The sequence below is a fragment of the Camelus dromedarius genome, chromosome 13 (genome assembly GCF_036321535.1).
Source record: "Camelus dromedarius isolate mCamDro1 chromosome 13, mCamDro1.pat, whole genome shotgun sequence".
NCBI classification, from domain to species: Eukaryota; Metazoa; Chordata; class Mammalia; order Artiodactyla; family Camelidae; genus Camelus; species Camelus dromedarius.
In genome coordinates, this window is record NC_087448.1 from 55,222,875 (window position 1) to 55,238,690 (window position 15,816).

The 15,816-nt window shown below is 40.0% G+C and overlaps 1 protein-coding gene across 20 annotated transcripts in view; it reads right to left on the reverse strand.

Moving 5' to 3' along the window:
- Positions 1–15,816, reverse strand: part of RCBTB2 (RCC1 and BTB domain containing protein 2) — a 125,722-nt gene that overhangs the window by 47,708 nt on the left and 62,198 nt on the right. For 13 of the 20 annotated variants that reach the window (XR_010383622.1, XR_010383621.1, XR_010383620.1 and 10 more), the window contains 8 exons: positions 13,231–13,295; positions 8,192–8,347; positions 7,797–7,947; positions 5,453–5,619; positions 4,763–4,921; positions 4,512–4,619; positions 3,317–3,459; positions 966–1,031 (listed from right to left, as the gene is read on the reverse strand). Coding sequence is in view for 15 of the 20 variants with exons in the window: in XM_064493169.1 (XP_064349239.1) it covers positions 966–1,031; positions 3,317–3,459; positions 4,512–4,619; positions 4,763–4,921; positions 5,453–5,619; positions 7,797–7,947; positions 8,192–8,347; positions 13,231–13,272 (992 nt within the window). In the remaining 5 variants the exon portion in view is untranslated. Of the gene's footprint in view, positions 1–965; positions 1,032–3,316; positions 3,460–4,511; positions 4,620–4,762; positions 4,922–5,452; positions 5,620–7,796; positions 7,948–8,191; positions 8,348–8,601; positions 9,593–13,230; positions 13,296–13,615; positions 13,714–14,422; positions 15,169–15,816 lie in introns of those variants that run through there. The other 7 variants (XM_031466445.2, XM_031466444.2, XM_031466451.2 and 4 more) reach the window with 5 other exon arrangements.

Sequence of the window (15,816 nt, forward strand, 5' to 3'; positions counted from 1 at the left end):
CAGACAGGGTACAACACCAAGAGGACCAACTGCAGCAGAGAGGCGCCTTGGGGAGCAGAGAGCATGAGGTTCACTAGGAACAGTGGCGTTGGTCTTAAATTCAAGACTGAGTGTGGATTTGAGCTCATGTGACAAATGGGAAACAGCTCTGTAAACAGGGCCAGGAAGTAATGAAAATGGTGTTCTTAGATTAATCTGGCAATTGTGTGCAAGATAAGACTGAAGGAAGAGATGGAACAGTCTAGAAAGCGAGCTGGGGAAGGCTGAAAGGAGTGCAGATGTCACGTCCGAGCCACGAGGCCACGAGGCCAAGAAAGAATCAGGGTGGCCACAGGTATCACTGGGAGGAGGGAGAGGAGTCGGACATGGCCCGAGCGGGAGTCTAAGAAAACACCAGCCAGCAGTGCCGAGCGGGGGCCGCAGTGCAGGTCTGATGGCAGGACGGGGCTCAACACAGAGCGCGAAGCACATAATTAAAGAAGAAAGGGCCTTCTACATTTCACCCGCTTTAGCTATAAGCAATCTGGTATTCTCCGGAGGCAGGGGAGGTTGGAACAGCCCAACAGTGTTCAGATAAACATTCATTAACCGCTCTTGTTCTTAACATATCTAAGCACTTCCACAGCGACCTACTAGGCAAGGACTTTTGGATTTTTTGAGTACCTTTTGTACACTTTGGGAGACCACTGACAGTGACAGCCTCTCTTTTCCCTGATAATGTTCTATAAGAAATGTTAACTGACTGGAGCACAATCATAGCCTCCTGTGCTAAACTACCCAACACCAGAAAATCAGGATAACCTCGTTCCTACATTCACTTCTGAAACATTTACCCATTAACCTCCAGGAGAGGGGAGCAGCCTTTGCCATTACAGGAGGCGGGAACACTGCTTCCACAGCCAGGGGTTAGGATGCAGAAAAGCTAGGAAGGCTGGCCCCCCCTGAGCACGGCCTGGGGTGTTTACCTGGAGCACCTAGCGCCACACGGAAAGGCAGGGGTGGGGCACGGGCGTGGCTGACCGCAGCAGCTGCTACAGGAAGGAGAGCGGAGAAAGTTTAGAGGCAACCTTCAGGTCTCGGCTTGGGACTCAAGCATCTGCCAAGGCAGGCGCCTTGCCTTTGCCTCAGGTCATCTGTCCTTAAATCTGATTCATACCAAGAAGCAAATTCTGAAGCTCAGATTTTCCGGTCATACATGTAACAGACGCTGACTATAAACTGAGCTAACCTTTACTGTCAGGATGTCTGGCGTATTTCCTTCCCACTTTATTTTGTAGCTATTCTTAATGGGGAAAAAATTTACTATGCGTTCATCATGAACAGGTTTTATCACGTCGACCAAATGACCCGCGACAACCCCACAGCTTAATGGCTGAAAAGTACTAGAAACAAAATAGCAGAGAGTGAGAAGATGCAAAACAGAAAACAAGGGGGAAAAGCTACTCCGTGAGGAAGCAGAATAGTGGAGAAGAAATCGTGGCAATAAGATTCAGAGCAGTGATTCCCAATCTTGCTTCTGTAAGAGGCCAACACTATTAATAACCACAAGAGGCCACAGGATTCACAAAAATGCAAGGCAGAGTTAGTTTTAAATCAATTGAACTTAAAACATGCTTTTATGGCACTTTAAGAATAAAGACACAAATGCTGGTAAATCAAAGTACTGAGAATTCAGAAAGATTGGGAATAACTGGGTTGGAGAGGCACTTTAATTATTAAAATCACTTCTGTGTGAACATAAATTGCTAACACGTGTTAGCATCCTTCATCATAAATAGACCTCTATGAGAAAAATGTTTAATCAGGTTTCCCTTGCATTGTTGTTTGAGCAAATAATCCAATGCAGGCAGATTTGCACTTTCAACTTCTGTGAACAGGTAACCAAGACCTGACGATCCACCCCGCCCCAAGTTCCATCCCATTCTCTCTCCAGCTAAGCTTCCCCGTAATGGGCCCCAGGAGTCAGGAGTTCCTGAGAGAGAAGTCATAACGTGTCTGCAAAGTGTCAGTCACTGAAAAGGGCGGGCAGGTGCAGGACAAGTCCCAGCAGACTCACAGGTTCCTCCCTCGCCTTGTTCGTGTGATGGGGCCTGCAAGCTCAGAAGTTACCATGTGAAATTCAAGCATGGAAGACTGAGAAAGCAGGAACATCGCATGCAAAACACTCATCTTTGATACTTGTAGCCCAAATCACGTTTACGTGGACAACATCAAGTGTACAAGTATTTAGCTGTTTCCACTTGTTTTACAGATCTAATTTAAAAATAATTTTTTAAGTTATGAAGTTTTTTAAAAAGACAAAAAGCAATGCTAACTCCCAAGTGCCAGGTAAGGACCTGACACTCACATAACTTCTGGGCCCTGTTTCTCTGCCTCTCTTGCTTTCCCCACTACAGCTTGTGTGGCCCAGCGTGACCAGAGTCAGAAAACCCGGCACTCATGCTGGGACGGCCGGGACCAGGAGCACAACGTGGGGTGGGTTGCTGGTGGCCGGATGGCAGTGGGTTCTGTGAGTTCAAGGACAGATGAGTTCAAGTTTATGTTAAATGTGGCAGCACCAGAAAAATGGTAAAATGCCATACAGACAGCTTGTTTTTACATGTTACCTCTGTTTGATCCTTTAACACTTCTTTGCTGTTTTGTCTAAATACTAAATGTCCCCACTGACTGGACTGGCTAGCCGGAGGCATTTTTGTGACCATTCAAGGCCTCAAGATCGTCTTCTCTTTTTACTGAGTAGCTCTGAACTACCTTTAAAAGAACCGAAAATGGCCTGGCCATTTCATTATCTTTCCTCCTCCCTAATTCTTAGGGGTCCAGGGTCTTACTGTAAGATCTGGGGGTGGGGGAAGGTTTGTTAACCAATTTAATGTAGGTTCAATAAAAGTAGCCAGGTTCATAATCCTCAAATGAAAATCAAGAGGGCTGAAAATGACCATTTGGTTCTTCATTTTCATTGCTGTTTCATCATCTTCCTCTTAAGACTATAAAATAGAAGACAACGAGAATGAGGGGAAAGATCATTTCTGAGCAAGAAGAACAGTGCGGAAGAGCTGCTGGAGGTTTAGTCATTGCAGCTGGTGTGGAGTAGCTGCTGGAGGTATAGGTGAAATACGGGTATGTGGAAATAGAACATTTAACACACACTCAACCTCCCCAACGATTCATTAAGCCAATTTCAAAAAGGAATGAGTGCTCTTGTTCAAGAATATTCTTGAATACTAGCAGTAAATAGCCCACAATTCTGTACCATGTCTAAGTTTTGTTTAATCAGTAAAAAAAAAAACTGAAGTTATTTTGAAAATCCACATATTACCTGTCCTTTTCCACAACGATAGGAGTAGGGTAGGACTGGTTACTTTTATTGCCAGTGCCCAACTGGCCATAGGAATTTGCGCCCCAAGCATACACTTGACCTTCATCTGTTAATACTAATGTGTGTGCGTAGCCACAGGCAACCTGGAAAGAGAAAAGCCAAATCTACTCAGGCCTGCAGATAAAAGGAAATGTGCTTTCACAAGATAGGTTAAGAATCAAAACTTTAAAAAAAAAAACAGAAGGAAGGAAGAAAGGAAAGAAAGAGGAAGAGGCAGCCCAGAGAGGTAAGCATAAATTTAACCAGTATCCCCCTAGAGCTAGCTTAGGTCCCATGTGTGGTGAACAGTGCAGTGAGACCAACAGGAGCCCCTCAGTGACAGGAGGCCAGTTCATTCAGCTTTAATTTAGCATTCATTATGCTCGCAGAGATCAAGGGGTGTGAAGCGAATAAGAAATAGGCACTTTTATTTTTTAAGAATTATTTTCTTTTTTTAATTATAAAAGTAAAACTTTTTTTAAATAAGAAAGTTCAATGTGAAAAAAATATTGAAAAGTATAATTATGAAAGTAATCTCAAGATCAGGATTTTTTTCTATTTATAGAGATATGCACTGATAACTTAAAAAAAATCATATTGTAAAAGTACTCCTGTGTCTTTCTTTTTACTTAACATCACATATAGCACTATTTCCCTACCATTAAAAACCTTTTTAAGCATCATTTCTGTCCTTATAAGTTTACTGTAACTTATTTAACCATTAACTTTATGTTTGATTAGATAAATTATACTTCATCTATTATTTGTTATTCATTTTTCTTTTTTTTTTTCTTTATCTTCACTAATTCTGTTGGTCACTTTCTCTTTGCTTTCTTAGGATAATACCCTAAGAGTAGAATTCCAGATCAAAAGGTATGAATATTTTTAAGACTCCTGATGCATATGGCCAAAGTTTCCTTAGAAAAGATGGTAACAATTTACATTCCAACAGCTATTATGAGAGTGCCCTGGAAATATAAATTTTCTGATAAACATCTACAACTTAATTCATGGAAAGAGAGCTTTAACTTTACTTCAGTCAAGATATCCAAGCAGCTAACTTTTCATCCCACTAAGAAAACTGTGTTTTCAGTACACTGATATCTTTACACTGTAGACTTAAAAACAAGCACATAGAAACCAAAAGTGGGCGTACCCGCTGGACACGAATGCCTTGCAAAGCTGCTATTCTGCAGGGGGTTGGCTGGTTGCCGCCGCTGCCAAGTCCCAGCTGCCCATTCCCATTATAACCCCAGACGAAGACCTGAGAGAAAATGAGAGACTCAATGCCCACAAAAGATGAGACAAAACGCAATCAAGGTCTCTGTTGTGAGAAACGTGCATGTTGGTCTGACACTGATAAGGCAGAGAGGTTTTTTTAAGCAACATATGAAATAACGTTCTTACCTCCCCAGTGTCCACCACTGCCATGGAGCACATCTGCCCACAGGCGATGTTCACGACCACTTTATTCTGTAAGCAGCCAGTGACTCTTCGAGGGATCGGCTGATTAGCTGTTGATCCAGACCCTATCTGCCCGGAGTTATTATAACCCCAGGCAAACACCTATTTGGCAGAAGAGATCAATAAATGAAACACACTAATATGTATAGTGTCTCTATTGGCACTTGGAGCGCTTCATCTTTGCCCTCAAAGTGCTTGATATTCATAAATCCTCACAACACGGGCAAAAAGGTTTTCAGAGAATTCTAACAAAATGTGTTACTTTGTAAAATTAGGTTACTGGCATTATCTACACAAACAGTAAAAATTACTATCAAATATCATATAATCCTTATAAAAGTATCTACTTGGCCTCAGTCATATTTTCCAGCATTTGGGGATTTTTCTTTTTGCCAATAATCCCCTTGAGTATAGCAATACAGAAGTAATAATACGTCTTTTTAAATGTTGCAGTTATAGAAAACCTTACTACATACAGGTACACTTCACCAAGTAAAGACCATGACTATGAATTGCTAACAAGAGGAAGACTAAATTTGAGGTAGGTGGTTATTTTAATCAAATGATTGTATTTCCAGGGCTGCTACAGGAATCTGTCTAACGATCAATGAGATTTATGCTGACTATTCTCACCTCTCCATCAGATGTTAGCACCAAAGAATGGTAAGACCCACAGGCAACTTCAGTAACTTGTTTGTTTGACAAATTAGTAGATATATGACAGGGCACTAAACCATGATTAGTTGTCCCGTTGCCCAGCTGGCTGTAAGCATTATGACCCCAGGTAAAGACTTCTCCTTCTGAAATAAAAAGAAACACAACCAGATTTCAAAATATCTAATTCATTATGGGAAAATACATATAGCACACTTCCACAAATGGAAACTGAAACTTCACATGCAAAAGCTAATCAACTTCCCTATTCTCATCAAAATCATTCTAGAAAAGGAAGACATTTGGAAAGTTAAACTACATTCCACCTCAAAGCAACAAGATGAAATTTAAATGCAGGCAATTATAATAGCTGCAAGATAGGTTTTTAATAAATAACAGAGAAAAGGCAGCTAATAGTAATGGAAAAAACATTAGATTGAAAAGTCAAAAGATTGTAAGGTCATTTAATGTCTCTGGACCTTAATTTCCTTATCTATGAAATAATCACCAAGTTAGTTTTTTAAACCTTTGTAATATTACTTATTGTACAGTATAATACACATTCATAAAAATTCATAAAATATGCAGTTTTGTAAATAATTACAAAGCACATCCATTTACTTCCACTCAAGAAATATCTTATAATCACCCCAAAAGCCCCCACATATACACTCTGAATAACAGAATTTAGTCTTTCCTGGTTTTAAACTTTAAATAAGTGGAACAACACAGTATATACTTCTTTCATCTGTATTTTCTACCTATTGTCTCTTTGTGTGACATTCTAGATAATTTCTTCTATTTTCCAATCTAATAATTTTCTCTTTTGCTGTGTCCAAACTGCTGCAAAACTTGTCCACTGAGTTTTTCATTTTGATAATTACTTTATTTGGTTCTCTTTCAAATCTTCTATGATCTCTCCAAGTAACCTCAAGTTCATTCCTTAATCCTTCAAACACAATGAATACAGCCATCTTATAACTGGTGTCTAATAATTTTAATATCTGATATTTAGTAGCCAGTTTTTGCTATGTTTTTTGCTGGTTCTCATTCACGGATCCTTGTTTCCTTGGTTATTTTTGACTATGTGCTATTAATTGCATGGAACAATTATTTTTCAATAGCATTACACTTCCCCGAGCCTGGGATGAAGGTGCTTTCCTCTAGAAAGGATCTGCATTAACTTCTCTCATGTCTTTAAGCCACTTAAAGGTACCTCTCTGATAAATTCCAAGGCTTGAGAGTATGGACCATGAATCTGATGGGAACTGGAATACAAATTCATGGTTATAACCTCTCAGGGAGAGGTTTTCTTTCTTTCTGTTTCTCCCTGCTTTGCTCAGAGCCAAGGAACTTTTCTGTTGATTCCTGAGAGATGGGAGAACTTCCTTAGCCTTGCCCTGAGTGTAGCCCTTTGATATTCAGCCTAATGTGAGGTCTTTGACTTGTGACCCCTTCATTTCATGAGTACATCAAACCACAACTCTGTTAAGTGCATACGCAGACGCCTTAAAGGCAAAATTAGCTTCAAGGTCCCCTCTTCCCTCTTAAATTCATACTTTCTCTTAAATATGGTCTGATAATTCCTTTCTGCCTGATCAGTGTTCTGATGCTTTTATGAAAAAAAAAATTTTAAATATTGTACCTAGAATTTTTATCTGTTTTCAGTGTAGAAGTGGTCTGATACTACTGGCAACCAAAAATCCCTAAAACTTATGTTTTAAATGTGAAATAAATATACAAGAGTATTTATAAAATTTATTTTCAATGTAAATAATACTAATGAGTACCCAGCTTAAGAAAAACTCAAGTTATAATTGTAATGTCTCATCAGTCTGAATACGTGGAAGAGCCATGAGAATATTTAATTCCTTATACTACTAATACCAACTGCAGCCATCAGCCACTGTTTAACGTCAGAACCACAGAACGCTAAGAGTCAGGGAAGATCTCCAAAGCTAGCTTTAATCTCTCTGTTCATAGCTCGAGAATGTCAAGTTCAAAAAGTCCAGAGTGAGTTCAGCATTACTAAGGCAAAATAATCTCACTTATAAAGTATAAACAAAAGCGGTTTACTTGGCTTATAGCATTGTCATTCTTACACTCAAAGTGCCAGTAACTGCTACCATGTGCTACATTATCTTCTTTTGATATTCAGACACGTTCATATTTCATGTCGTCTGAAGCATAGTCAGGTTCACAGGGGACAGCCGAAAAGCCTTGCCCAATCAAAAAGTATGTTCTCGATGTAAGGTGTGGTCCTAGTCCTGTTTCTCAACAGATAAAGCAACGGTTAGAACTCTACACCGTGCTCCTAGGTTACCTGTTGTTGCAAGGACAACATGCGGGCCACTCCCGTAGCTGAGGCAGGCGATTTTTTTGCCACTTAACGAGTCCAGTCTCCGAGGTTCGATGGTGCTCTGGACATCACCTAATCCCAAACAGCCACAGCAGTTTGTGCCAAGCACAAAAACCTGTGGGAGAAGCCACTGTTAGGTCACGCAGCTCTAGTTCTGACAAACCTGTGATCCCATTCAAGGAGGCACAGTTCCCCTAAAGGAAAACTGCTTCATTATTTAGTAGGTAAGAATCTACTCTCCATGGCTTTTTTTTTTAAAACCTTAATTCCTTCCTTAATTCCTCAGTTCCCCCAAGATCTTCAATTCTGCAAATCCATTACTGAAAATGTAAGTGGCTGAGCATTTTGGTCCACATCACCTCGTCATTCACTGTAGTGTATAAAACTTCGTTGCCAGCGCTGCCGAAGACGCAGGCCTGACGAACTAACTGCAGTTCTTCTTCAGAGCAAAGGGAGAAAATTGGCCACTTGCCCACATCTAACATCTTCAAAGACGACAGAGTAGCCCGTACTGGCTGAAAAGGAAAAAAAAATATATATATATGTATATATTTGATTAAAAAAAATATATATATATATGTTTGTTAATAAAAAGTGCATTTTCTTTGCCCCTTTCACTTCTGTGGATGAGTCAGAGTTGGTGTGAGGAGGAACACGCTACTTTGGAGAGGCCGTCACAGCTGTGGGAACTGCCTTTGTAAGCGCGGCTGCTTCAGTCCTGCTCTCACCGCAACAGAGGACCACTGGCCTGGATGGAATCAGACCTCACCTACTAATTTTCCTCAAGGACACAGGAATCACCCAAGGCTGAACTCCGGGGGAGCTGAAGGTCTGGCAAGCACTGTCAGTGTTGGCTCTGTCGTAGTGTAGCTCTGGAAACTAGGCTGGTTATAAAAGCAGGGAAAATTGAGAGGAGACTGCTACTTCATCCGCTGCCTAAGTTTTTGGGAAAGAATAATACTGAAAGTGACACCAAGGGAAAAGTTCAGAAGTTTCAGTTCATGGGTCAGTCCCAATCATTCAGTGTGAGAGCTGGTGGGCTCCCTCATCGCCCCATACAGGTTTGGGGACTGGTAGGAAGAACCGCCCAGGAAGTATGTGTATTCATTTGCTACGGCTGCTGTAACACAGTACCACTGAGTAGCTTAAACAACAGAACTTTACTTTCGCATGGTTTTGGAGGCTAGAAGCTCAAAGTCAAGGTATCAGCTGGTTTGCTTTCTTCTAAGGGTTGTGACGGAAAGATCTGTTTCAGGCCTCTCCCCTTGGCTTGCAGATGGCCGTACTCTCCCTGTGTCTTCACTTCATCTTCCCCAACGTGTGTCTGTCTCTGTGTCTAAATCTCCCCTTCTGATAAGGACATAGGTCCTACTGGATTAGGTCACCCTAATGACCTCAACTTAACTAAACGAATTACATCTGCAGTGACCCCTTTCCCGAATAAGGTTACCTTCAAAAGTAACTAAGTGTCTTAGTCTATGTTCAGGCTGCTACACCAAAACGCCATAGACTGGGCAGCTTATGAACAAAAGTTTATTTCTTACAGTTCTGGAGGCTGGAATGTCCAAGGCCAAGGTGCCAGCACAGTCACGTTCTGATGAGGGCACCCTTCCTGGTCCATAGCCATTGCCTTCTCACTGTGTCCAAACATGGTGGGAGGGGCCAGGGGTGTCTCCAGAGCACCTATTTTAAAGCACTAATCCTATTCATGAAGCTTCTACCCTGATAACTCAAGCACCTCCTAAAGGTCCCACCTCTAATACCATCACCTTTGATGGTTAGGATTTCGACATGAATTCGGGGGGGTGGGGGGTGGGTGGAGAGGATCAAATCCCTAACAGCATACATTAAGATCATGAGCACTTGCACTCCCATTAGAGCATTCAATGTGGACATTATAAAGCTGTTTTAAAGAGAAATTTTACTTATTTGCTATATTGGAAACATTTTTACTTACTTTTCAACTTTCAAAAATTTTGATGATTACAATAAGATGCATAAATAGCCAATTTGCCTATCAAATGGCATAGTTGGCCATTTCCCTCAATAATCACCATACTCTTAATTTAAAGGAACAAAGGATTGTCTAAGGCCTGTCTCTCCCATCAGCTATTAATTCATTCTTACCAGCAAATATGTTCTCGTAGAGAGCTGATCAGACTTGCTACTTACTTTCTACAGATTGGAAAGGATATTTGTGCCTTCAACCTGAGGAGCTGGGTGAAGATATCAAACATACATATAAAATGAGGAACTCGCTCATGTGATTATGGAAGCTCAGAAGTCCTACATCTGCACTGGCAAACTGGAGACCCAGGAAAGCTGACAGCATATATTCAGTTTGAGTCCAAAGGCCTGAGCACCAAGGGAGACAATCATGTAAATTCAATCTGAGGGCAGAAGATGAAATGAGATGTCCCAGATCAATCAGTGAGGCAGGAAAAGTGGGATGAATTCCTCCTTCCTCTGCCTTTTGATCCATTCAGGTTCTCAACAGACTGGATGATGCCCCCTACACTGGGGAGGGCAACCCATTTCCTGAGTGCTGTTCCCATCTGGAAACACCCTCACAGACACACCCAAAAACAATGTTTAACCTGGACACCGGGGGCCACACAAGTTGACACGTAAAATTAACTATTGCACAGCGTTAAGACACAGTGAAGACAGCCTTGTGAAGATGGAGCCAGAGACTGGCACGATCCAGACAGGTTCAGGAACACCAAGGAATGCCGGGAACCACCAGAAGCTGGAAGAGGGAGGGAAGGCTTCTTCCCTAGAGCCTTCAGAGAGCGTGGCCCTGCCGACACCTTGATTTCAGACTTCCAGGCTCCAGAACTGTCAGAGAATAAGTTTCTGTTGTTTTAAGCCACCCAGTTTGTGGTAGTTTGTTAGGGCAGAAACTAACATAGAGGGAAGCAGCTGGTCACCACTAACAGCATCAATCTCAGTGAGCGACAGAGCCCGAAGCAGGGCTCTTAGATGCCCAGAATCAGGTCACAAGTCCAATCAGCTCCTTAACACTCATCTACAAATTATGAGTTCTCAATTTTCCTCCTGGCCCACCTCTACAAAACCTACAGTACCCAGGCCATGACTCTACTGACCACTGGGATTCCAGGGGGGAGGTCTGTAATGTCACCTGCAGTCATACACTGGGCAAAGGATGCTACTCGTTGAGAGAATGTTGGGTCTGACGGTGTCCGTGGACATTTACTGAGTGTCAGATACTAAGATATAAAAATGAGACATAATTATTCCCTTCATGGAGCTCACAATTTAATAGAAAGCAAATAATTACAATATAACCTAAGTACAATGGAGGTGTGTATTCACTGCTTTTTATATCTGTCAGAAGGCTGGCTACTGGAGGTTAGTTATCAAAAATTCGTTTCTCTAAATCTGTGGGGAAACTATTTCATAAGGAACTAATGACTTAATTTATGAAATGCACATGTTTACACTTTTTTCAAGTAAATATTTAATATGAGTCTCAAGGAATTGAGCATCTTTGTTCACAGAAGAAAAATACATTCTTCTCTCTGGCATCATCATGAGCGTATATAGCTACAGACGCTGCATATACTGGATACATGTGCACATATACAGGATACACGCATACCTTGTACATACACGCTGTACGTTATAAGAGTGTGTATACAGTACAAGGATCCATACACAGCACCCTGTAGGGCCTCAATCATGCCGCAGCCACCCCACATGACAGCAGGCATCTCTGCAGAAGGCACCAGCTACCTCTGGGCCCAACTGTTAAGTAAGGGACTGGATGAGCAGGAGCCGAGAGTGGGCAATAGAAAGACCTGCATGGGAAAAAAGCACTCCCAGGGAATGAGAGCTTGGCAATGCACATCATCAAGATCACGTCCCTAGAATGTGCAATCTGAGCTTGGCCCAGGCAACCCTCCTCCCTGCACACATCACCACCACAGGCGAGCAGTAACTCCAGGCCAGCTTTCCTTTACACTGCCTTGCTCATATCCAGTCTACCTCCCTCATCTTCTGCTAGCATCTGTTTGGGAAATGCAAAGCAGTGAAATTTTAATACTACCTCAAGGAAAACATAATTAAGGAAATACATCTCCATAAAGTTAGAGACCATTTTATTATTCCTGAGTGTGTGCTCCCTGTTGAACTCTGCTTCTCCAGCTATATGAAGAACCAACTGGATTATAATACTTCAGTTAACTACAATTATTAGGTTGTCACAATTCAATTTAAAATACAGCAATTGGTGAGGGAGGGTAGAGCTCAGTGGTAGAGCTATATGCCTAACATGCACGAGTTCTGGGTTCAATCCCCAGCACCTCTATCAAAAATACATAAATAAAAAAACAAACATACCTTAATTACCTCTCCCCCCTCCCAAAAAAAATAAAATTTAAAAAATACAATAATTGGAATAGAATTATAGAATTAAAATTACATGTTAGGCATGCCTACCAAAAAATAAATTCTTAAAAAACACCCACCAGCACCTCACCCTCTGAGGATTTCCTGGCAGCATAACACCACATAATACAGTAATTTCATTGCTAATTCTGTGAGTCTGTTCTTTTATTTTACAAATCTGTTCCCAGAAAAAAGTCATGAATTTTATGAACATTCTGTAAGACTTTCAGGTTCTACAGATTGCTTTTGGAAGCTACTTTGGACTTTCCTACAAGGGATCATAAACAAGCACTTCAAGTCAGCACATGGTAGTCCTATGGTTCTGTGTCAGAAGCCTTGCTGTCTTTGTGCTCTATATTGGCTTTGTATAATTATTCACATCTTTTACTGCATTTTGATATTTTATTTTTTTAAAAACTAGAAAACAGAAAAATGAAAGTTAACAGTGGAAGTTAATATTAAGCTGTTAACAGTGAAAACCAGGTATTTTGCAAATTTAATAAAATTAACACAAGGTGGAAATCAATGTGCACGCTGAAAGATGTGAAACTTGTAACATCAAATGGCTGCTGACTGGACTTAAGCAGGTTGACTGCAATGTTCAGATGTGATGGAAATGAAATAACTTAAAGAATATCAATGATGCATTAAGAACACATCATCTAAGATTAGATATTTATAATTTTTTTTTTAATCTCTGGGAATGGAGCAAATACTATTAAACTCAGACCCTTTTGCAGGACAGCGTTATCTGTGAAAGCAGGGCTGGCCTGTACTCCTCATCCAACTCAAACATCACCGCCTCCAGGAGCCCTTTCTCTAGCCCTCAGACAATCCCCAAGTCCCCTGCTGGCCCCCCTCAGCATTCTAACCCCCAACAACAGCGATCTGCCAGCATCTCAGCCACTACACTGTGACCAGTAGATGTTTGACGAAGTATGTTTCATGCGACAGAAAATGCATGCTCCAAGGGCATGACTTTTCTAACCTTGCCACTTTCTCCATAGAAAAGGGGAAGTTCTTCTTCCATATGGACTCAGTCCTGTGCAGTCCCTGAGGAAAAAGTATGTGGTAAAATCAGGATCCCATATGTCGAAGGAAACCGGGCAGGTTAAAATTACTTCTAATTAACAGAAATAAGCTAAGCTCAAATATGGTGAAGGGAAGATAAAGGAATTGAGTTTTAGGCATAGGAGTTAACAGCTATAAAACCTAAAAGGTGTTTTAACTGCTATTCTCTTACAAGAATCCTCCCGCTGAGGTCTGGAAAACTAATCTCAGGATAAATGTAGATTCTTATATCTATTCGGGAATAAGCAGAAAATTTTCATTTCAGAGTTGACTTCCTATTGATAAGAAAAAAAATTTTAGACCTTGGGCTAATTTCTCCCGGGATTGGAACGTCCCAAATCACTGTGAAGAGCAGACTTATCAATTCTTAGCTCCACAGAGGAGTATATGGTTTGCTAAGCTGGAGGAGAAAAAAAAAAAAAAAAAGAGTGAATGAAAAGGATGAAAGGATGAATGAAAAAATGTGGCTTTGTTATCTTAGACCTTAAAAAAAAATCTGAAACAACAGCCAGCAAGTATGTAGCTACACTGAATGTTCTTGCCTTAATTAACCATCTGCACCATGACTCCCTTCTAGCACGTGGAACAGCAGAAGCAGCCCTATCAGAAAATATGCAGAATGTCTGGACTGTGATTCAAAAGTTACACAGTTACCTATCTCATCACTAAAAATAAATATGAATACACATTCTCTCTCCCCCCAAAAGCAATTTAAAGAAATCATGCTTAATAATGTTGATATTTCTGATTAGGTTGGGTTCTACTTACTCAAATACAACTCATATTTCTAGTGCTAACATCAGAACATCTTATCTGACATTATCTACAAGCAGTTAGAACCTCACAATAGATAAAAACAATAACCAAAATAAGGCTAAGTCTTCTAACATTGTTCCTTATCAATGTTTTCTATGCACTTGAGGATATTGGTAAAATTCTGTTTTCCTCAGCTGTAAAAAGGTCTCTCGGAATATAAGGAATAATAAATAATGTATTCAGAATAATTACTACTCAAATTATGGCAATTAATACAAATCATTTCTAATGTTTGGAAAAGATATGTTTGTTTTCAAAATGATCACTTAGACTTCTCGCACTTATAAACTTACAAAACTTGATTTGGTTGCCAATATGGAAAAGATAATTTCAGGTCACAGTTATTCCTATGTGATCCATCTTCTCTATTAATCTGCAAGCTCTTTAAGAGGGGGCCATGACTCACGGCTATAACCATCACAGCACATGAGGAGAACACAAGATATTTGTTGAAAGCATCCTTGAATACAGCTTTTTGCAGATTGGAGGCAGTCGATACTGGGGATTCTTCTCTTTTTGCCTCATCCTAACTCTAAAGAACTTTTCCATATCTGTCCCAAGTTTACTGGAATAAAAAAATTAAAGGAGAGGAGAGGGAAGACGAGGAGAGGGAAGATGAGAAAGAAGAGAAAGGAGAAGAGCAGAGGGAGGAAATTCAAAGGCAAAAAAGAAAACAAACAAGAGAAGGAAAAGGGAAATTAGAGAAGTCACTGGACTTTAGATACTTTGTTCCTGGTAGAAGGGAAGTCTTGCTAATATGTTAAGGTCACTGAACAGTAATCCTGAATTTTGTTTTATTTTTTTTTTACCCCCTACCCATTCCTCTACCATTGTAGGTAACCAGTTTCACTGGTTTCTAGTTTATTCTTCCTGTTTCTTTTTGCAGAAATAAGCAGATATATGTATGTGTTTTTATTTCCCAATTCCTACTTACACAAAAAACAGTATACTTTATATACTCTTTTGCAAGCAGCTTTTTTTTTTTCCACATAACAATACACCCTGGAAACCACTCCACATCAGTTAATAGTTGTTTTTTTTTAAACACCTGCATATCCTGTTTCGTTTTGTTGTTTTCAACTTTAAATTTTATTTTTGCTAATGGAGGTACTGGGGGATTGAACCCAAGACGTCATACATGGTAAGCATGTGCTCTACTACTGAGCTATTCCTCCCCTCTCTCTGGTTTTTAAGGAGAAAAATAAATAGCTCTTCTCAGTGTCCTTGATCAATTTTAAGTACTGTAACTCTTTAAAAATTAGAATAGTGAAAAATAGGCCATTCTGTTTATTTGAGTAATCAGATTAAGAAATAGTTACGTGTATGACATACGAAAATTACCATATTCAAAGATGTAACATCCAGTAAGATTCAATTAACACTAAATATGAGATTAACATAATTTCATTTTTGTTACTCAGAATGTCCTTGAAGATTTAAAAATGATTCACGATTAATCACTATTATCTAGTACTGTGAAAAAAAAGTCAAAATCTCTAGCATTGTGAAAAATGGTTGGCTTTTTTTTTTTTTAACAATATTCCAATGTGATACAAATATAATAGAGAAAACTAGCTTCCTCAATTTATACTACTTGAGGAATATAGTTTGTGAAACATATGTGAGGATTATAGTTATCTCATCCTGTTATCTACATAATTTCACCAAGCTATTATTAATATCAATG